The 20,409-nt window shown below is 40.8% G+C and overlaps 2 protein-coding genes and 1 long non-coding RNA gene across 58 annotated transcripts in view; 1 reads left to right on the top strand and 2 right to left on the bottom strand.

Annotated features, from left to right (window-relative positions):
* Window positions 1–5,226, bottom strand: part of scrib (scribble planar cell polarity protein) — a 77,749-nt gene extending 72,523 nt beyond the window's left edge. For all 50 annotated transcript variants that reach the window (XM_083541910.1, XM_083541929.1, XM_083541957.1 and 47 more), the window contains exon 1: window positions 4,062–5,226. In XM_083541910.1, coding sequence (XP_083398036.1) covers window positions 4,062–4,220 — 159 coding nt within the window. In that variant the 5' untranslated portion in view covers window positions 4,221–5,226. The remainder of the gene's footprint in view (window positions 1–4,061) is intronic.
* Window positions 5,227–5,741: 515 nt separating this feature from the next.
* LOC310726470 lies at window positions 5,742–7,729 on the top strand. The gene is made up of 2 exons (XR_014533773.1): window positions 5,742–6,787; window positions 6,822–7,729. It is a non-coding gene; the product is annotated as an uncharacterized lncRNA (long non-coding RNA).
* On the bottom strand, window positions 7,486–20,153 carry puf60b (poly-U binding splicing factor b). 7 transcript variants are annotated; one of them, XM_083542016.1, is made up of 12 exons: window positions 19,978–20,153; window positions 17,483–17,581; window positions 16,902–16,997; window positions 16,546–16,635; window positions 15,077–15,127; window positions 13,741–13,902; window positions 12,880–12,972; window positions 11,115–11,328; window positions 10,657–10,847; window positions 9,508–9,625; window positions 9,149–9,417; window positions 7,486–8,203 (listed from the first exon to the last, which is right to left on the bottom strand). In XM_083542016.1, the coding sequence occupies exons 3-12, from the start codon at window positions 16,980–16,982 to the stop codon at window positions 7,904–7,906; spliced, it is 1,569 nt and encodes a 522-aa protein (XP_083398142.1). In that variant the 5' UTR covers window positions 16,983–16,997; window positions 17,483–17,581; window positions 19,978–20,153; the 3' UTR covers window positions 7,486–7,903. The 7 variants fall into 7 exon arrangements, with proteins under 7 accessions (XP_083398142.1, XP_083398143.1, XP_083398144.1 ...); XM_083542017.1 differs by having other exon boundaries at window positions 9,508–9,622; XM_083542018.1 differs by lacking the exon at window positions 15,077–15,127 and having other exon boundaries at window positions 19,978–20,134.
* Between the last annotated feature and the right edge of the window lie 256 nt (window positions 20,154–20,409).

Here is a 20,409-nt window from a genome sequence, read left to right as displayed (position 1 = left end):
CCTTCAATCGAATAAATACGGGTCTCTGCAAATGATTAGCAACATTTAAACACGCCCGTCCCGATTAACGCCGTTCTGCAAAATCCCGAACAGGGTGTGACGAGAACCGAAATGTGAACCTGCGACGCATTTCTGTGCCATCTCCTTTCAAGGTCGAACGTGTCGCTAAAATAAACACAGTCCAGCGTGAGCAAACCCATTACACAACTCGTCTGCTAGGAGGATATGCGGTCACTTCGGTGGTTATACATAGCATGAGGAAATAAAGACAATAAAGCCACGCTCGAATGTGAGCTCGAAGCTGATCGTTTGTTTCGGTCAGGCGGGTATTAAAATACGTCACATACTCGCGCACCAGGCGTTAGTACGTTTTACTTCGGCATTTGTGATACATGGGTGTTGTTCACTTATAAACAAAACTGGTAATGAGCACGATTAAGCCAATAAAAAGGTCAGGAGTTTGTGTGCCCTTGAGCAAGGAACCATAACCTTCAACCACTGAGCTGCATAAATAAGTTACTCTGGACATGGAGGTCTACCAAATGCTATAAATGTAAATTGAGTCTCCTTACACCTGCTTGATAAACATAAGCCTCTGTGTAGGTGTCGCTGAGCACCGGGGTGAACATCATTAAACCCAGCATGAACAACTAAACCTCCATCTGTTCATGCTGGCCAACCAGCCAGCCCCATCCGCAGTCTTGCACTTACACGCATGCACACACACCAATTAATTAAAGCTCGGTTCTAGTTAGACCTCTTGAGGTTATTGCTTTGCTGTAGTTAATACATAAACTAGACATACAGCTTTAGACACTTGCTCACCTCTGGTGCTTTAGGTGCTCGTGCCTGTTAGTCAGCGTTAAGCTTCTTAACGCAGGACCGGAGCTTTTACACACACACACACACACACACACACACACACACACACACACACACGACTAAGATTTCTGCATTACGAGAGGTGTTCAGGTGCAAAAAATCTAAAGCGTGTCAGTATGTAGCCGGCCGTGATTAAAGCTTAACTGAGGAAGGGTGCATTGTAGCTCAAGCAGCTTACGCCCAATCTTACACCACATCGCAGGGCCACGACACACACTGCGACTCACCATATGGCACGCTCGGGACACAAGAGGCACAAGCTTTTTCTCCATGCAGCATGACCGTTTACTGATGCCAATAAGCGACGCAGATGGAACATATCTTGCGTATCTGTAGTTTTTCACTGTGAGCTCTTTAATGAGGCCTTCCAAACAGCATGACGATGCTCCTGTGCACAAAGTCATGCACAAACTCCATGAAGATGTGCTTTGCATGGGTCGGAGTGGAGGATCTTTTGCTATAAGAGCTCCGACCTTGACGCTGACTGCACCCAAGGCCTTTTCACCTCTTGACATTACTGCGTCTGAATGAGCGCTAATCTACACAAGCACACTCCGACATCTAGGGGAACATCCTTCCAGCAAAATGTTGAAGGCGATGCTCAAAAAGCGCATACCACACAGACTTCTGAGGCAGTGCTAGTGTGAAGTATAACAGTATATCAGGCAGCACATGGCCGAACTACACTCCCACTCGGACAACTCCCTGTCAACAAATATGGTGGCAGGTTACAGAAAGACAGAAGAGTAAATGAGGCCCGGGAGTGAATTTGAAAAGGAAGGTAAAACGTTGGCTCATAATATCATCGTTCCATAGAAAGGTAACAACGTGTCCGTCGTGTGAATACGGGTCGGATGGAAGCCTGAAATGCGGTTAATGACAGTTCAGCGTCGGAAAAAAAAATCTCCAAACGATGCTGATTTTTTTCCACATTTAACTCCAAAGAGCTGGAGAGAACAAATCGCTAACCGAACCCAGGCATAAGGAGATTGTGTGTTCGGGCTTGGGTTTTATATTCAGTTAATTAACTATTAAAAAGTATCCTACGCTGTGCACAATTTAGTGCACACACACACACTTTGCTTGGACTGCAAATCTAGCACTGCCCCTGAATCCTACCTCCTGAACAACATGGAAGTGTGCGATTCCTGATCTAACCAAATACTACAAATTAAATAAGTGTGTTTGAACGGCATCCGCCTACAGACCAATGGCACAGGGGGGGAAAAATCGATTGTCCGTGTGTGAACCGTACTCAAAAATGACATACGGTGACCGTGCACCATCAATGTATCACTCCGGCTTAGTGAACAACACTTTACTACAGGCTGAGCAGCATCAATATGTCAGACGTCTACACGCACACACGGCTTCGGACAGCCTGCAAGGGTCACTTAGCACTTTCTTGAGGCTACGGTGTTCACGAGTCACCCCTCCTACGCTTCTTTCCAACCTCAGATCGCACTAACGCGCACGCAGGCACGCTGAACCCTCTGGTGCGCTTGGTATGGAAGCCACTACAGTGAAGTTGCAACACAATCTCTCTCTCCCACACGTTCACACCCACACACTCCTACAAATTAGTGTTTTTTTTGTTTTTCAAAAAGGGCTCTTAAGAGGAGTACGTTACACGGCTCTAAGCACATTTCCGTAGTAGACAAACCCCGGCCATGAGATTAACGAGTTCTTCCCCTCGTCCCACTGTCTGTTGGATGTCTAGTCAGTCTGTCTGTTGGCGTCTAAAAGACAGATCTAAACTATTGATCCTTGGTCTGTCTCCAACCCATGTGTTAACTGAAAAGCTATAATTCAGAGGCGATTTTGCAGTTTTAAAGCTGAAAATCCACATACAGCAGCTACTCTGTTCTCCTCCGAAGCAACGATTACCATAAGTAGAGACGTCTCTTTGATTGGCCCGAATTTGTTTTCCTTGTTTTTGTTTTCATACAAAATGTGGACCCCACACCGTTTTACTGAATTTCACCGCTAGGAAGCTCAAATAACTGTGTGTAATGTCCAGGGGCAGATCGAATCAAACCTTGGCTTGATTCCACAGGCACCAAAAGTGAAACCGGTCCGGTCCGAAACCGTGGTTACGTTTTGAAATCTCATGCTGTCTGATTGCAGTCAGAGTGTGATTCCACCCTGAATTGACACGGAAGCATCGTGTGCTTTGTATCGTTTTGGTGTAGGCGCAAGTTGCTAAACTTAACCCACGAGGCGCAGACTGACCCATGAGACTGAAGAGACGTGGCGCTTTCGGGAGATGTTGTGAACATCTACTACTGTATTATGGGATGTGTAAAACAAAACAAAACAAACCAGCAAACAAACCAAAAGGCAACTTACTTCTGACACGTGCGCCGATTTAGTTTTTTTTTCGGCGGAAATGTGACCGCACAGTTCGACTCAATTACAATTTATTTGTATGGCGTTTTTAACAACGGACTCTGTCACACAGACACACAGCAGCTTTACGGAGATTAATAGTTTATAAAAGAATGTGCAAGTGTGCTCCTTATAGTTGTATGAGGTGGCAGCAAAGGGTTTCGAGACCAATGGTGCTATTCTGTCCACGAGTGTTACCACGTCTGCGATTTCATTGTGGACAGCAAGTAAGAACGAACCTGAAATTCTGCGTGAAACTCGGCACAGTAACGTTTGACGTATGGTGACGCTGCGAGTGGCATGTACGCTTCGAGAGCGGAAGAACACCACTGGGAGATGACGAGAGATCGGGAAAATATTCGCAACCATTAGACAACTGGTGCATGATGATCGTCGGAGGCCACGCCACATGATCTCACAGATCTCACCAGATTTGGCTCCTGCGGACTTCGCACTCTTTCACAAAGCAGGTGCTTGACACTTCGAAAAGAAGACGCCCAGGACGTGTCTCAGAAGTGGCTGGAACGCTGGGTAAATAAACGTAAACAGAGCAGGTCTCGAAACTTTTGGACACCATCTCACAAGTCCCTAAGGAGCCAGTGGCGACTGTGGAAAGGAAAACATTTCCAAGATGGCATGATGAAGAAAACTTCAAACCAAAGCCGGATTCAAAAAGGAACCAGTCATCAACTGGGTGCGCATTTTGTCTTGCATGTAGTGTTCAGGGACAACAGGTGTCTAAAAAGAAGTTAATTCATGAGTCTCATCAGTGATGGTCACGACTCTCTTACCTTGGGCAGTTCTCGGAGCTGGTTGGCATCCAGCAGGAGCTCTTCCAGGCTGCGGGTGTAGCGGTAGATCTCATCAGGCACGTTATGGAGAGAGCAGTGCCGCTTATCCACCGACTCAATGTGGCGGTTACACCGCCAGAGCGGGATGCACTTGAGCATGGTGGGCCTCAAGGGGGGGGGGAGGGGAGGAGAGGGAAAGAAGGAAAACTCAGAGCCTCCGCATTAGAGCCGGGCTGAGGTGCGGGTGAGGGTGAGGATGCGGTGGGGGATAAATCTCTCAAGACGTCGCTGTTGTGGAAATCCTTGGCTTTCACTTCCAGACCTTCTAAACACAAAAATCCAACCCGGAAAAAAAGTCCTTCTTGTTTCTAAAACCTTATCTATCCATCTGGTTTTCGTTTAACTCACATCTATTATAACAAATCCCCCCCTCTCCAAAAACAAAACAGTACCTAATAAACTGGAGCTCTGCTCACCACTCATTAAACGCCCCTATTCTATCGAGAAATGCTTATTTTATTCCAGACACAGCGACAAATTATATATATTTTCTCGTTTGAAATCCTTGTTTGGGTTTTATTATTATTATTATTATTATTATTATTATTATTATTGTTGTTTCTCCATGTAGGTGAAGTAGGTGCCGTCGCTCGTGCAGTTGTTGTTGTGAGGCTAGTCTATCAGGCTAGTTCGACTGCTAGCCATGGATTTTAAATTAAAAATAAAATAACGAATAAAAAACTAACGTTCGGGTTTTAGATAGTAATAAAACGAACACTTTTAATGTTTTTTAAAGCCCCAAAGATAATAAAAAAACGGAGGGTTAAAATATTGCGAGCAGGAGAAACAGCGCGGTCCGCGGCCGCTCTCTCCGTCTTAGCCGCACGGCAGCGCTCCAGAGCCTCCGCCGGCTTTTGTGCTCCTCCGCCGCGGCCACAACGACCCGAGTCCCCGACGCGTCCGCGAGTCAGCCGCTACGTGCTTACTCATACGGCTACCATAAATTTCAGCCTCCAGGTCCAGCTCCTGCGCCAGGAAGTTTCCAAGCTCTGACGGCACTGAGTCAGCCCGAGCTCCGCGTTCTCACCATGTCCGCTCCCCCTCCAACTACGTCTTCATCGTTCGGACTACAACGAGTCGACTCCGTCCATGGCGCATTCTTTCCCCACCCGCATTCTGACAAACCCCGCCTCCCGTTCTTACTCGGTACCTAATCAGAGTAAAGGATTTCAACCAGTTCTAACCAATCACAGCAAAGAATACGGAGCTGTACAGAAAACGTTTGGGAAAAGAAAAACCTCTCCAGCCCTCCCCCCTCCCTGACGCGTTGTTCGCTGTAGTCGTTGAACTCCTGCCAATTCGGATGAAATTGTGAGGACCCTGTTGATTCTGATCAGCGGTTTCGCAACGTAGAGCGTTATTCACAATGTTGCACGTTTCGCAATAAAATATAAGCTATTAAATACTACATTATTGTAATATTATATTATTGATGTGATGCAAAGTTTAATCAGCGATTAGCGGTAAAATGAACTGAAGAATGTGCTGTTCCTAAAATCAAGACACTGTGGGTTTATTAATGTCGAAAGGTTTTTGTCTAATTAAATATTAGTGTGCACAATTAATACAATAAAAATAGTTTCTGGCTGGTGAAAAGTTTATTTAATTGTCAAGTTTTATTAAAAAAATGAATATCCTTATTGCCTAAGCAAGAAATGTCCATGAATAGTTTGAAGGGTGACTGTAGGCTGTAGGGATTTAGGATTTGAGAAGAGTATCAGGAGGATCAGGCACTGGGATGAGAGGTCTGGGATGCAGTGTTTTCCCACTGATGCTCTGTGGGCTTGAAGTCAAATCCTAGCAAACTGTGTGTCCATGGATTTCTGATTTGACATGTTTGGGCCTCTTGGTTCGATGACATGCGAAGACATGTTTGTAACAACATTTTCAAAAAGTCATGTATAGGTGTCATGCTCAGATGAACACTGACAAAACTTTTGGCTTTATAGTCTATACGTCAATGTGAATCCAACACTTCATCTGGAACATCTCTCACGTTTTCACTCTTTTCTGGAGTATACGACAAAGCCTCATCTCAGTGCTCGAATTGAGGGGGGGATCCAGGACTCCACATAAGGCATTAGGGACCCCCCCCATGACAAGTAAACAATAGATTTAAATGGGGGTCCCCAATATTATTTTAGTATAAAATATATGAATTACACAAGTGGGGACCATCATAAGAAATTCGAGCACTGGTAAAGGTGTAAATGTTGGAATAAATATTTTTAGAGATTTTTATTAGCAGATTTTAAGAGTAGAAAATGTAATTTGGACGGAGAAAAAAAAGGGGTAAAAAGAAAACACGTCTGACGTATTTGCATTGGACTTGGTTTCTTTAAATTTTGGTCGCTTACAGACGCTACTCCATTTAGTAATTTAGGAAAGTGCGCTTCCTACTGTTTCCCTATAATATTTCAGCTTTTTATTAGCAATCGTATGTACAATGATCATGTACATAAGAACCTATTCTAAGGATGATGAATTGGCCTACTATCAGCCTGGTTGATCAGACAGAGATGGCCTGGCAAAGTGGCGTCACAGCACTTCATTGTGACTTCTGTTTTCTGAGATCAGTGAGGTAACCTACATCATTTCTACATACATTTATGTAAGCGTTATTACTGTACGTGTGCCGAGTTTTTTCTTTTCTTTTTTTCCTCACAGTGCTGATTTTTCAATGGTTCCTTACCCAGTAAGGAACCATTACCCAGTAAGTTGGTTCCTTACCCAGTATCAGCATATTAGCCATTAGGAAGGAAATTTAAAGCCTATTTCACAACATTAAAAACACACAAATACGTCATTGGCCTTAAATTCCTTTTTGTTTTTTTAAGCCAAGTATCACTATTCTTGCATTTCCCTATAGCTGAAAAAGAAACAAAAATTACATTTTTGGTACAATAAAAAAAAAGAGATTAACACCAATAACAGAAAGCTGATTGGCTGCTGCATGTTTGTCTCATTTGTAGTCGTAATACAGCAAATTATATCTGAACTAGCGGAAAAACCAAACACACCACCATGGAAACTAACAAACTGAAAAATAAATATTCTGAAGTGCTGCGGGAGCATTTCAATGAGCATTCAAGGAAGCGTTACATGGACATCGGAAAATTAAGAGCTGTTTAAAACTAAGATGTAGAACAGCGAATTAAATACTTTTTAAGGCCTAAAATTCAGATAATTTTTTTACTTTATTAATTTTTTAAAAGACTTTAAGACCCCACAGAAACCCTGTGTAGCGTTAACCTTCTAAAAATCTCCCATGTCTAATATAATTTCCATTCGCTTTAGCTATCCATTGTTGTTAACACCACAATCATTACCCTTACAAGCACTTGATTCACAAACAATAAGGACGGCATGTTTGAAGAATTTATTGTTTGGTAAATTCAGAACCAATGACCCAAATACAATGTTTAGAATCTTAACAGAACAGTGATGGAGGGGGAAAAAATGGCCTAAAAGAAATTGTGTTGGAGGTCAGAGCATAAGAGAATAGAAGAACCAAATTGACAAATTAGAAAACGATTTGAAAAATAAACATAAAAAAGAAAGAGAAAAAAAAAAATCTTTCACAGTAGGTGATGACAAAACAAAACAAATTCATTAAGCACAAATGTTTTCTAAGTCAAATCCCACCAATGGGATCGTCCCCAATATTATTATTGACCACAATAAAAAAAAAAATAATTACAAGTTTAAAAGAATCCCAAAACTCGAGCCGCAGAGATGGAGGCTGAATGAGTTTGAGCAGGTGGAAAGGAAGTTGGTCAGTCTTATGCCGAAAGGTCGCTTTTATTGAAACGCTCCTGATTGTAGACTTCGGCCACGACCTTGCGACCCGCGAACCAACGGTTGTTTAAGGCCTGGATGGCCTTGTTCATTTCCCCGCTCTCGGAAAACTCCACGAAAATCTTAACGATGATCTCAGCATCGTCTTCCTCGCCCTGACGTTCCTGGTAGATGATGACCCGGTTCACGGCGCCGAACTTCCCGCATTCCTCGGTCACCTCTCCTTCCAGGTCATCGTCTATGTCTTCAGGGCCCACCATGTTGCGCAACACCATTACTGTAGACTATACATAAGAAAAACAAGAGAAAGCAGAAAAAAGGGATTAAACAAACCTGGAAATCAAAAGATCTTTCTAGGCAGGGAAGCATTTTCTTTCTACATATAATCTTCCACTGCATGTGAAAAAAGGTTCATGTCCATCTAGGGGGTGTGGTGTACACCAATATTATACAATACCAAGGTGAAAGCTTTTGTTTGTTTGTTTATTGTTTGTTAATGCCATGCCAGCAGCGGTGGCCGTTTCCATTTTACAGAGTTTTGATTACGGCATCGGTTAGACCGAGTCTTTCAGTTTAATATTCCGTAATTATTCCGGTATTTTCTTTGGCGCTACGTTTTGGAAGATTCCTTGTCTTGTGTGTTTTTATGGTCATGTTTGTTTTACAGTGATGACATGTTCAGGGTTCTTCTCCAAGCGAACATGCTATCGATTATTTAACGACTGATCGAGTAATCGTATAAGAAGTACTTTTTCTTTATTAAAGAGCAATACTAAATATACAAGAGAAAAGACAAGTCTCTTAAAATGAACGAGTAATTTCTTTCCTATTTTAGAAAAATTTACATTTTTATTGCTGAAATTGCATAAAAAGGTCTGAAAACTAAACCCATTTAATGCATTTATTTGCCATTTGACATCAAAATATCGGGGTAGAGTACTCTCCGGTGTGGATGGACGAGGCTGTGTGAATAATGGATTTCTGCAGAAACTCTCTTTTACTGGGTAAAGAATAGATCGTATATGGGGTTTTGGAATTAAGATAAAAAATAAAAATAAAAATAAAAACTGTGGCGGAAACAGGCTTCCATACGAATCTTCTCTCTGCCCCACACAGTTTTCTCCCTGTTCCTCCATTTTTTTATTCTGCAGTGTTGTCTGTGTTTACCCGAATGGTGCATCAGTAATAATACTCCACAGGGAAACACAGTGCTACATGTTATTACTCACCCCTGAGTGTGTGACTGTAGGGCTGGTCTCACTGCTTCTGTTCTGCGCCTGCTCATTCACGCTCCTCTGCTCTGTGGCATCTGCTCGGGCTTCATCTTTCTCCTGTTGTGTCCCCTGTACCTCCCTCTTAACCTCAGGCATCTGCTGAGTCGTGCTTGTTGGTGTTCCTGTGGATGGGGCGCTGGATGTGATGGGTGGAGATGCCAGCACAGGGTTTACTAGGCCTACCTGAGGCACCACGGGCAGAGTTGGCCGGACAGGAGTTACACCTTGAAAAAGAGTAGGGGGGGAATGCATGAGAACTTACACAATTCTAAACAATACTGATTTATTTTACACTGATAAATCTAGTGTCAGACCTGTAATTAAGCCTGGGGCCTGTGCTGCCAGCACCGCCTGAGGGAGTCCCATCTGCTGGCTGAGGAGCTGAGCGGGGGACGTTAATGAGCCCAACACGGACGCCCCTGCAACAGCCTCCTAAACAACACGTCACACACAGGAAAAACACAAAAGACACAGAACTGTTGAAAATTTTCAGGAAATTCGATAGTCTGGTTAAATCTGGATGACTTATTAGATTGATGGACACCTGGAATAATGCATAAACATAAGCACTCAAAGTCAGACTAAATTATGCAACAAATATCAAAGTAAAAAAAGAGAGAAAGGGGAGAGAAAGCGCAAAAAGAGAAGAAACCTGTACACATTTTTACTAGTGGTCGACCGGTAGTTGATTGCTGGAACAATACGATCCATCAATAGTTTTTCCAGTTGCTGGAGAAGTTGAGAAGGTCCGCTGCCATTATACAGTACAACAGCAGCCTCTAGTGGTAAATCACTGACACAACGTGCTGTTTTTTAGAAATGTCTTTTATATTATGAATTTTGTATGTAACTATTTTCTTATATAGGGAGTCACTTTTTGTATTCTGTGAATACGTCTTATTTTCCTAGATTTATATCAATATAATTATTCATATTTATTTCATTTAGCACAATTTTACATACTATTAGGTTTTTTGGTATAAATTTTTCAGTTGATTAATTTTGGCGACGATCCAACCTAGTTATCATTATCGGTAAAATCCACTATGGGATTAATTTTCACTATAGTACTACCTGCCTAGATTTTAGGTCACATTAAGGAACTCCTTACATTCTCCTTTTACATTGACAGAAAGGTAGAGAATCACTTCAGGCCCCTTTCAAGCAGGAAAACTGAATCAAGGCAAGAGTTACTACCCGATTACTGGTGGATTTTAAAGGGGTAAAAAACACTCACTACTCTTAATCAGTCCAGATTAAAATGTCCATTAACACACACACTTCCACACAACGTGGAAGAGATGGAAGTATTCTTCTGGCATATTCTTGTGCAATAACCCACACCAGTGTGTAGTGTCAAAATATATTGTTAAAATACAGTGTTCCTACACAAAACGAATAAAGGCTGGCGGGTCTGCTGACGGCAGTCGAGCCACGTCTTTGGCAGAGCTGCAATCACTCACCTGGGCTGTGATTTTAGCAGTGGCAGCGGCAGCAGCCACAGCCGCGGCAGGCGGCAAACCTCCGGGAGTGGTTGGGGTCAGCAGGGGCATGGGAGGTGTCACAGCCTTCCCAACCCTCAGGTACTGGCCTCCCAGGTCAAACAGGTTCATAGAGGACACGGCATCTATTGATGATTGAGGCTTGTCGTATTCTAGCCACATAGACAGGAAATAGGAGTCACAATGTCCAAAATAGTCAACCAATTGAGAACATTTTAAAGATGCATCAAATACAGTAGCGTTAAATTAGACTTGAATTACCACCAAAAACACTGCGTCAAATTAGTGCAATTATGTTACATGAATACAACAATTATGTGAATAAATTTTTTTAAATCAATTTCTTCCCTTAACAGCCAGTCATTAAAACGGCACTGACTGCTTAAAATCAGATCAACATTTTAGTTCCTTCTGCTCACCGATGAAGCAGTAGCCTTTGTGCTTCCCCGTGGTGTGCTCTCGAGCCAACATGCAGGCTTTGATCTTGCCGAAAGCCTCAAAGACGCTCTTGATGTCGTCGTCGGACAAGTCCGGGTGCACTGAGGCTACATAGATGCGATTGTATGCGCGCGCCTCCTCTGCCAGCTGGTCGATGATGGGCTGTGCCTGTCCGATGTTACCTGGCCGCCCTACCTACAGCATATATACCAGCACAGGGGGCTACTGAGCACCAGTGTATGAAGATGAGCTTGTAAGGATATGCCTATGGGTGTGATCTGAAAAGGGCCGCTGGATCATTATTTAATGTCTAACTGATCTAACAGAATCTTGAGCCATTAAACTGTCTAGTGTAACTACCTAACAGTGTTTACTGGTATAAAGAAATAAAAAAAGCTTAAACTTTTCCACTTTGTTCCAAACTTTTACTGCTTAATGTTTAATGGTCAGCTGCGTCCTGCCAGCCCTGAAGAATAATGCATAATGCTGCCAAACGGAGATGCAGTTAACAGCACATTCCTCAATAGTATATTTTCACTAGAGGTCGGCCGACTCATCGACCAAGAGATCGGCAAAGGATTTTTGCGGGTTGGTGGAGCACCTGAGAAGGTTGACTGTCATTATACAGTACAATAGCAGCCTCTAGAGGCCAATCACAGATGCCACATACTCTTTGTTAAAGTATATAACCGTTTAAATGCATCTTATCTTCCTCAATATTTACTAAAATAATTAATATATTCATATTTCATTTAGCTTAAATCTGTTCTGCTTTGCTCCATTCTGAGCAGTGGGAAATGTTCCCATAACAAAAGCCATACATTAGTAATTACCACCTTAAAACATAGGGCTGTCTGTGGTTTGTAAATGTCCTATTGTGTTTAACGTGACTGCTGGAGTGTAATGGTCAGCTGCGTCCTGTGCAGTGTTTGTGCTGCAGGTGGGGCGGCCACGCGACAGCAGCCAGGCACAGTCCATCATCAGCGCATTTGAGCTTGAGAGCAGTGCACGATTACGTCGCGCACCCAGTCTCTGCAGTACCTACAGGAACAGGGCTCCAAAACAGAAATCAACTGACACGCTCATTCACCCACTAACAGCAAATGACTCACCTCGTAATCCACGTCAGACACGTTACCTGCACAACTTTCGAATTGGTTTAATCTAGAAATCTAACAAACTCAGCAACAAATAAGGACAACAGCTTATACAGCTGCTACTGATTTTACTTACGCGCACAACGACAACATTTTGAAAACGCACTTAAAACAAGAGTATGCCGTATGACAAAAATATCGCCTCTCTAATATGCCTTTGAAGCATCTGATGTGGATTAAAATCATTGGTAGTGGAGAGATAAAAAGATAAAGATAAAAAATTGCTTAGTACAAAAAAAAAATGGATTTAAAGTGTATGTTACGAACAAAGTTTGTTAACAGCACCAAAAAAAGTGCTGAGTATTTAATCTCGTACGGGGATCAGTACATATTTAGAAGCTGTTATTTATTCAATCAGGCCGGCTTGTCCCCTTGATTCGAAATTGCAACTTACTCTAACGTATTATTTTGCTAGAAGGGGTATTGTGCTCTAAAAATCACACAATGCTCCATTATTATAGCGAAAGATCAGTGAAAGGAAATAGAAGACAGCATCAGTTTATACCCAAGCTGCAGAAACGTTTATCACATCCACAAATCATACAGAGTTTCGGTAATTTATTCATAAATCCATTGCTTTGAAACCAACCTTAATGTTCCTTCCACCCAGCATGACCGAGTTCATCTGCTCCAGAGCCAGTTGAGCAGCCTCAGGCACCTCATACTCCACAAAGGCAAAGCCCTGCCAAAGACAAGATGCAGAGTCAATTATTACTTCTGGGGTTCATCTTTATTCCAAACTTCTACACAAGCTTTTTGCTTTAAAGGCATGTCAAAGCTGTGCATGTTAAGGTATAAAGAAAATGTGGCTATTTTATTGTGGATTTGATTGATAACGGAAATTTGATGATATTTTGCTGAGTGTGTTATTTTGAACCTTAATTTTTCATATTCTGTGTGGTGGTCAGTTAGTAGATAGTATAATGCAAAATGCAAAACCGCCGGTATGTCACATTTAATACTGAATGAATCACCCGCTTAAATGATTCGGTTCAATCGAAATGACTCCCTTACTCACTATGGCTCAGAGCCGCGGCTTTGTTTGGAATTATTTTGGTTGGCAAAATAGAGCAAAAATAGAGTCAGTGTCTATAACGAGTCGCTTAATATTAAATTCTTGTCTAGTAAACTGTTGTATAAAATCAATATTAAAATTGCAATCATGCTGATTTTAGAGGGGGAAAAAACATCACTTTTTGCGTAATATTAACTGTATGAAATGATAGAAATGTAGACATTTTCTGCCCCATATCTTGAATTTTGTGATCATTCCAAAATGCATTTTAATAAACCGGATCATGCAGTAAAAGAACGTGCTCTAATTGGCACCTGTAATGTATGCTTTGTTTGGGTAATGCGATATACTCGATAAATTCAAATCGCACATCGCCAAAACAACAAATTACGATATTATTGGAAACGATATATCGCACACCCCTAGTGGCTATACCTTGTGTTTCATGGTGACAGAGTCCCAGGACATGTCGATGCTCTTGATAGGGCCGAACGGAGCGAAAGCCTGCCGAATGGTGTCCTCGCCGAGCTCGTAATAGATGGATCCCACGTAGACGCGGCACATGATGGCGAGAGCTCGCTGCCTCTGTGCTGCCACCTGGTGTCATGTAGGGGAGAGACAGAGAGAGAGAATACTGGATGCTGAAGGATGTTAAACAAATAAATACAAAGGAAAAAAAATAAATAAATAAATAAAAAAAAAACAGCACAACACACAAAACAGACAGAAATGGCAAAAAGAGAATCTTGACTACAATTTCAAAACAAATGCCTAATTCTAGTCCTCTTTGGGTTTCGTATGCTTATGTGTATATGAACTTACAACTTAAGCATAAATGCCAGGGAGTTAGAGTGGATGCAGTGAAGCCCTTCTGTTTAACAGTGAGCTCAGGGGTTTTACTTTGAGCCTGCACAGCACACATTTCAAAACATGTACAGTTATGACTGACCTGGAGTGCAAAGATTTCCAACAAGACAATTTCAACAAAACCATACCATCAAAACCACAATTATGAGCTGAAACCTGAGGTGCCTCCTTTGGTGGCTTTTGGACTTACGCTGGAATTCTCCAAGAGGAAGGGCGAATCTGCACAAACCACATAACCTAATAATTAATGTATACAGGCCTTTTTTTTTTTACGTCTCTTAATTACAAACGTTTCTCCACCTAAATAAACCTGTGACTGTTTGCTTTTTTTTTTGGCTGCTGGCTACTTTTTCTGTGCTAATCTTATTATACATCCCACCAAACTGCCTTTGATAATTCACAGCATATTTACAAAGGAGACATGGATTTGCAACAGCCCCAGCACATAACACTCTCCCATACACACGCACACACACACAAAGGCTTGGTGCGCATGAAGTCTATATGTGCAAACGATCACTGGAACGTGACCGCAATAAATAATGTCGCATTTTAAACGGTGATGATAATGGGTAGTGAAATAAATCCTTGACACAGTCTGCCTATTTCTGCTTCTCTCACCTACTGTATATTCTGCAAGAATTAAAATAATAAAAGCCATGTGAAACCTGGCAACCTGTGATGAAATGAGTGACCAACCACATAGACATCATTCGCCTCACAAAAAAAAAAATAAACAAAAAATAAATTTTTTAAACCCAGAAACAAAAACCATGTCTACTTTTGAAATATGCTGAGACAAATAGTCTGTATATCTGGCCTGGTATGTCACTCAGTCATTGCACCAAAAGTCAAAGTGTCAAAAATGCGCACAGAGAAAGAAATAGTTTAATAATCTATTGACCGATTGAAAGGGTGAGAGAGGATCTCCAAAGCCCATAGTCACTGCTGCCATCTGAAACACAGTAAAATGGAAAAGTGCTGAAAAGTAGGTTAGATATGTTTTTATTTCTTTTGCAAGACAGATATCAGATTCCAGACAGAAGAAAAGTGTTTTCAGTTGCACTCTAATCTGTAACTAAATCGTTTCCTGCTTAGTTTAAAGCCTCGCCTACCTCTTCATACTGTTATTAACAAAATGAGCACATCACTAAACCACAACTGAATGACACATAAGACGATGAGCAACAGCAACTTTCTGGATTTGTGCTTAAAAAAATAATATTTAATTAAATTGAAATGATGTCCTGCCAAAAAGGGGATGCACAAATACTGAACGGTGTGTATGTTTATCAAGATAAAAAACAATAGACATACTCGTTGGCCACTTTAATACCCCTGCTCATTCATGCGATCGGCCAATCGCGTTGCAGAAACACAACACATAAAACTCCGACACATCCAGGTCAAGAGACCTGCGTTAAATGTCAGAACAGAAAATGTATCCCTTTGGCATTGGTGCCAGAGGAGGTTAGTTTTAGTATTTAAAAAATAAATGCTGACCTTCTGTGACTTTGACACACAAAACAGTATCTAGAGTTTACACAGAAAGGTGTGAAACTAAACAAAAAAAAAAACATTAAATGAGCTGCAGTTCTGCTGACCAAACAAATAATTAAAGCTGAAAGGGAGGCTACACAAAAAGTTACCTACTTGGTATGCAGAAAAGCATCTTGGAAAACATACCAAATGTCAAACCCTGAGAAGTGCATGCACTCTACTGCTGGTCACCAAGAACTGGCAGGATACAGTGAGCACAGACTCAAACTGCAAGAGACTAAAACGATCAATTATAAAAAAAATTTTTTTATTTTTTTTAATCGGCATTAACCGATCTGCAGGATTGTGCATTCCAGTGAGATTAGTGACTGGAAACTTACACGAATGAGCAGGTGTTCTGGTTAAAGTGGCCAGCGAGTGCATAATGAACCGATCCAGAAATTACTTTAACAGCTCGGTTGAGACGGCACCAAAAAAGGAATGCGGGATGAAACGTGGGAGCTAAAATTTTACTCTCCGTAAACACTTAAAAATATATATTTTTAAATACTTTAAAAATCAATATCTGACTATTTTTATTTTGAGTTGCCCAACCAGCTCTCTTCTCCAACCCTTTCTCGGACTCATGTGTCTATTAACGGTAGTAAAAAAAATCAATTAAAAAAATAAATAAATAAAAAGAAAAAAAAAACAATTGTACACAGTCAGCCACTTTAAAACCTGGAGATTAAAAAAAAGAAGAAAAAAAAAGGGCACTTATGTATCCGATGTCCCTAACAGCTGCGTTTGTGGATGTCAACTTGACCAACATTTAACTCAGTGGTAATTGTGGAACACTGGTTTTTACCAGAGCGGGTATTTCACTTCACTCACCTGCAGGTTAGTAAGCTGCTGCTGTTGGTGAGCTATGGTTTGCTTCACCAGGACGCTCTTAATGCTCTGCTCCATAGCATATTTCTTCGCCTGCAAAGTGAAAGCACAGTGACGTGTTAACGTTCTGAATTCAAACTCCCAGTGGGCACCAGCCTAAAAATAATCAGATTCTGATTGGCGAGGTGGCTGCTGAAGACGGGTACTAATGAGCGAATCCTACAGCATCGAAAGCTGTTCAGACTGCTCAACGGTATATTGGTCCTGACAAATAATTATGTGCACAAAACAACTAATTACACCAGAAACTATTTCAAACAAGCAAAAAAAAAATTTAATAAATAAATAACACACATTACCCTCTGTAGTGCCTCCTGCTGTTCTGGTGTGAGGGGTGGCAAGCCCAGCTTGGAGCCTGTGCCTTGTCCATTCTCCATCATTAGAGATTTGCCTCTCTGAAACAACCAGCAAACACAGAAAGAACGAGTTTAAATATGGAAGCCATATTTTTACACTAGAGTCTGTGACTACTACTACTTTTTCTTTTCTCTACATCTGCCTCTTTCAAACCAAACACTAGAGTCTGTGACTAATTAAAGATTTATCTGTCAAAACAGTTACACAGACAGCAGAGTTGATAAAAATGTTAAGACATTTTTTTTTCATGTAAAAAAAAAAAAGAAGAAGCAAATAGTCTTGTAAACAACTATTTAATGATATTCGACTCCTCTATTTTATTAGCACACAGAGCTCAGGATGAGACTCACAGGTCAAATCTCACAAACAGAATGTATTAAGTAACAACATCTTTCCCTTCCTACATCCTTCAGTGAACTTTCTGTGCATGATTTTTGATCTATCAAATATGATAATAGTCATTATATGTCTCAAAAATCTGATAAACACCTTAGCATCACCAATGATAGATTTACATGCTCACCTATGAGGCTCCGGTTGACCGAGGCGACCAGGGTTGAGACGACGGTGGAGAAGTTTTTCGGGACACGACACACACTTCAAATGTCTCAGCAGTCTAAAGCTGGCGAAGCGGAAAAAAAAGGAGAAATCTGTACAAGCACAATAAAATTAGCTACTGGGTCACTGTTACTGTTAGAGCCCTTACAAAATAAACCCTGATGGTAGCAAGTTTTCTGCAGGACATGATGGAAGTTACAAGAAAATGGCATCACCTTCATGGCTGATAGCTATCTGTTTATACATTTTATCCAAGTAAAAATAGATGAAAAAATATATACCTAAATAAAGCTGTTCGATCGTATCACTCGCGAGTCAATTCGAGAAGAAAAAAAAAAACTCAGCCTAGATTTATAACATTTCACAACTATTTTTTACATTTTCGACAGCTGGATTTGCGGACATGTATTTCACTACGTTGTACTCTGTATAAATGTGTGTAACAAACAAAATGTGATTTTCCCATGATACTATATTACAGGGATCCCCAACCACTGGGCTGCACAGAAAGGACAAGAACATATTTTTTTTGCTATTTCCATTTATTGACTTATAATAATAAAAAAAAACACCTACCTGCAATCATTTTTTTTTTAAAGACCATTCCTGCACTCGTTTCAGTCGCAAATTTTTAAAACCATCGATTAAATTAAGCTTTCACTAATTCTGCATTACGATGAGTTACATTTTTATTATATATGTAATACAATAAATATAATAGCAATCAGGGCTGCCAATCGATTCAAATATTTTATCGCATGACTGCCATGAATTAACTCATGATTAATCGCACATTTTTAAAAAATCGGTCCTAAATGTAACTAAAATTAATATTTGTCAACTTTTAAAGTATCTAAACAACATGGGGACGAACAAATATGAATGCTTTATGCAAATGTATGCTTATTATTTGTAAAACCACACTCAACATGGAGCATTAAGACTAAATATTCTTGTAAATGTTTTAAAGTAATTACAGTGTTTTAAATTACGCAAATCATCAAGACACCAAACCGAACCTTTGCTATGTTTCCACACGGACGGTATTAATTGCCGGACGTGTGCATCATGGCGGGGTTTTTTTAATGCTTGATCAGTAAAACGAATTGTGTGTGATTAAAAATAAATTTTCTGTAGATTTTCTTTTATACCAGAGTAAAGAAAGGATGTTGTGAATAAACGTGTGCTGCTTTCGAATGATTAATTTCCCCTATTTTGTATTTATGCGTTTAACAGAAATGCGCGTAATAAAACGACTGCCGTTAAAACAAACGTGCGTTACCGAGTTCGTCTCGACAGCCCTAATAGTAACAAAATGTGCACGTTATTGGAAAGTATATTGAATATATACGGACACAGGACCCTTTGATGTAGAAAAACTATCTTGTGTGAAACTTGTCCCTGATGCAAAAGAAAAAAAAAAGGTTGTGGACCTCTGTAACATTAGATTGGATTCGACTTTTGTCATTGTGCGAGTACAGATCCAATTAAATGCAGTATACGCAAGAAATGGTCTTAATACTCCTTTTCTCAAGTTGCAAAGACACTAAATAAATCGCCTACGAAACCCATGAGAACTCAAAGTAATTTGAATAGTGATCGATACGAATATTGACATTCCTTTACATTAATCAGGCCTGACCTCAGAACCCGCACGATATTATCGTATTCCGCGATATCACTATTGCGATACCGAAACGATATATCGTTCAGCACTCAAGTCACCGCGTCTGCTAAAGGCCCAAACGGTTATACCAAAACGCAAATGGAGACTAATAGAGACACTTTTACTCTGTGTTTTGTACTGTTTTAACAGCAGGGTCGTCAAAAGAAACACGGAAGGAAAAAAAAAAGCAAAAGCATTGCGCCTATTATGAGCACGAGCTGGAGTTAGCCTCGCTGCATTTGAGTTAGCACAAGCGATTTCAACTTTCTCCCTCACGTCCATGTACAAACCTTTCCAAAGACATATTTAGGTTTTAATTCAGGTTTGACTTATGATTTATCTGGTGTCTTACACATTACAGCGTCCACACGCTAAGCCCGAGATCTGCCCACATTGAACTAGCGTTAGCGGTGTTTCCCTGTGCAGGGCCGCGCTGGTGTTTCAAGTCTATTAACCTTAATTTATACACACACACACACACCACTTTAGAAATTAATCCTACATAAACTCTAACGACAACCGAGCTTTTAAAAAACATCCCAGAAGCTACACACGTATTACATTCAGTATAAAGACCGCGCTAGCTGCTTAGCTCGGAGTAGCCTAGCCGCTAATGCTAATCATGATACGCGCTGGTTTTTGTTCAAGGCCTCAGTTGAGTCGAATTGGAGTCAACGGTCGCTGTGAATCAAAACATACGCGATTTTCTTTTACAATTGAATAAACAAATGGATAAAAATCCAAAGAAATTGAGTAAAAAAAAAGCCGTAAATAAGTAAGTAGAAGAATAATACCGCAATGTGCTGCGTTACCGCCATGTAGTGACAAACCGCAGTCTCCGGAGTTTTTCTCTGCCCTGCGCCTCCGTGTAGCGGGGAAAGAAAGTGCGCCACCTAGCGCCCGATCCTCCAACAGCTCACATACCATCTACAGTACAGGTCCCTTCTCAAGCACCGCACAAAGACAATACAGACATCTATATACATAAAAAAAATACATTAATAAATAAATGTAATGGCAATTTCTGCTTATGTTAATTCAATGTTTCAGTCAGCTTTTTTCCCCCATGCATCCATAAATGAATCTTCGACTTATTCTGTAGTATGTGGAGTCGAGTAGGTTTAATTGTGTATATAATAATTAAATCATAACTGTATACTAGTAATATAATATGCACGTTATTGTGTTAATTTGTGCATAAATGGAAAAAAAAAAGGCATGGAAAA

This window comes from Silurus aristotelis (assembly GCF_946808225.1).
Source record: "Silurus aristotelis genome assembly, chromosome: 5".
Lineage (NCBI taxonomy): Eukaryota > Metazoa > Chordata > Actinopteri > Siluriformes > Siluridae > Silurus > Silurus aristotelis.
This window is presented reverse-complemented; position numbering and strand designations above follow the sequence as displayed.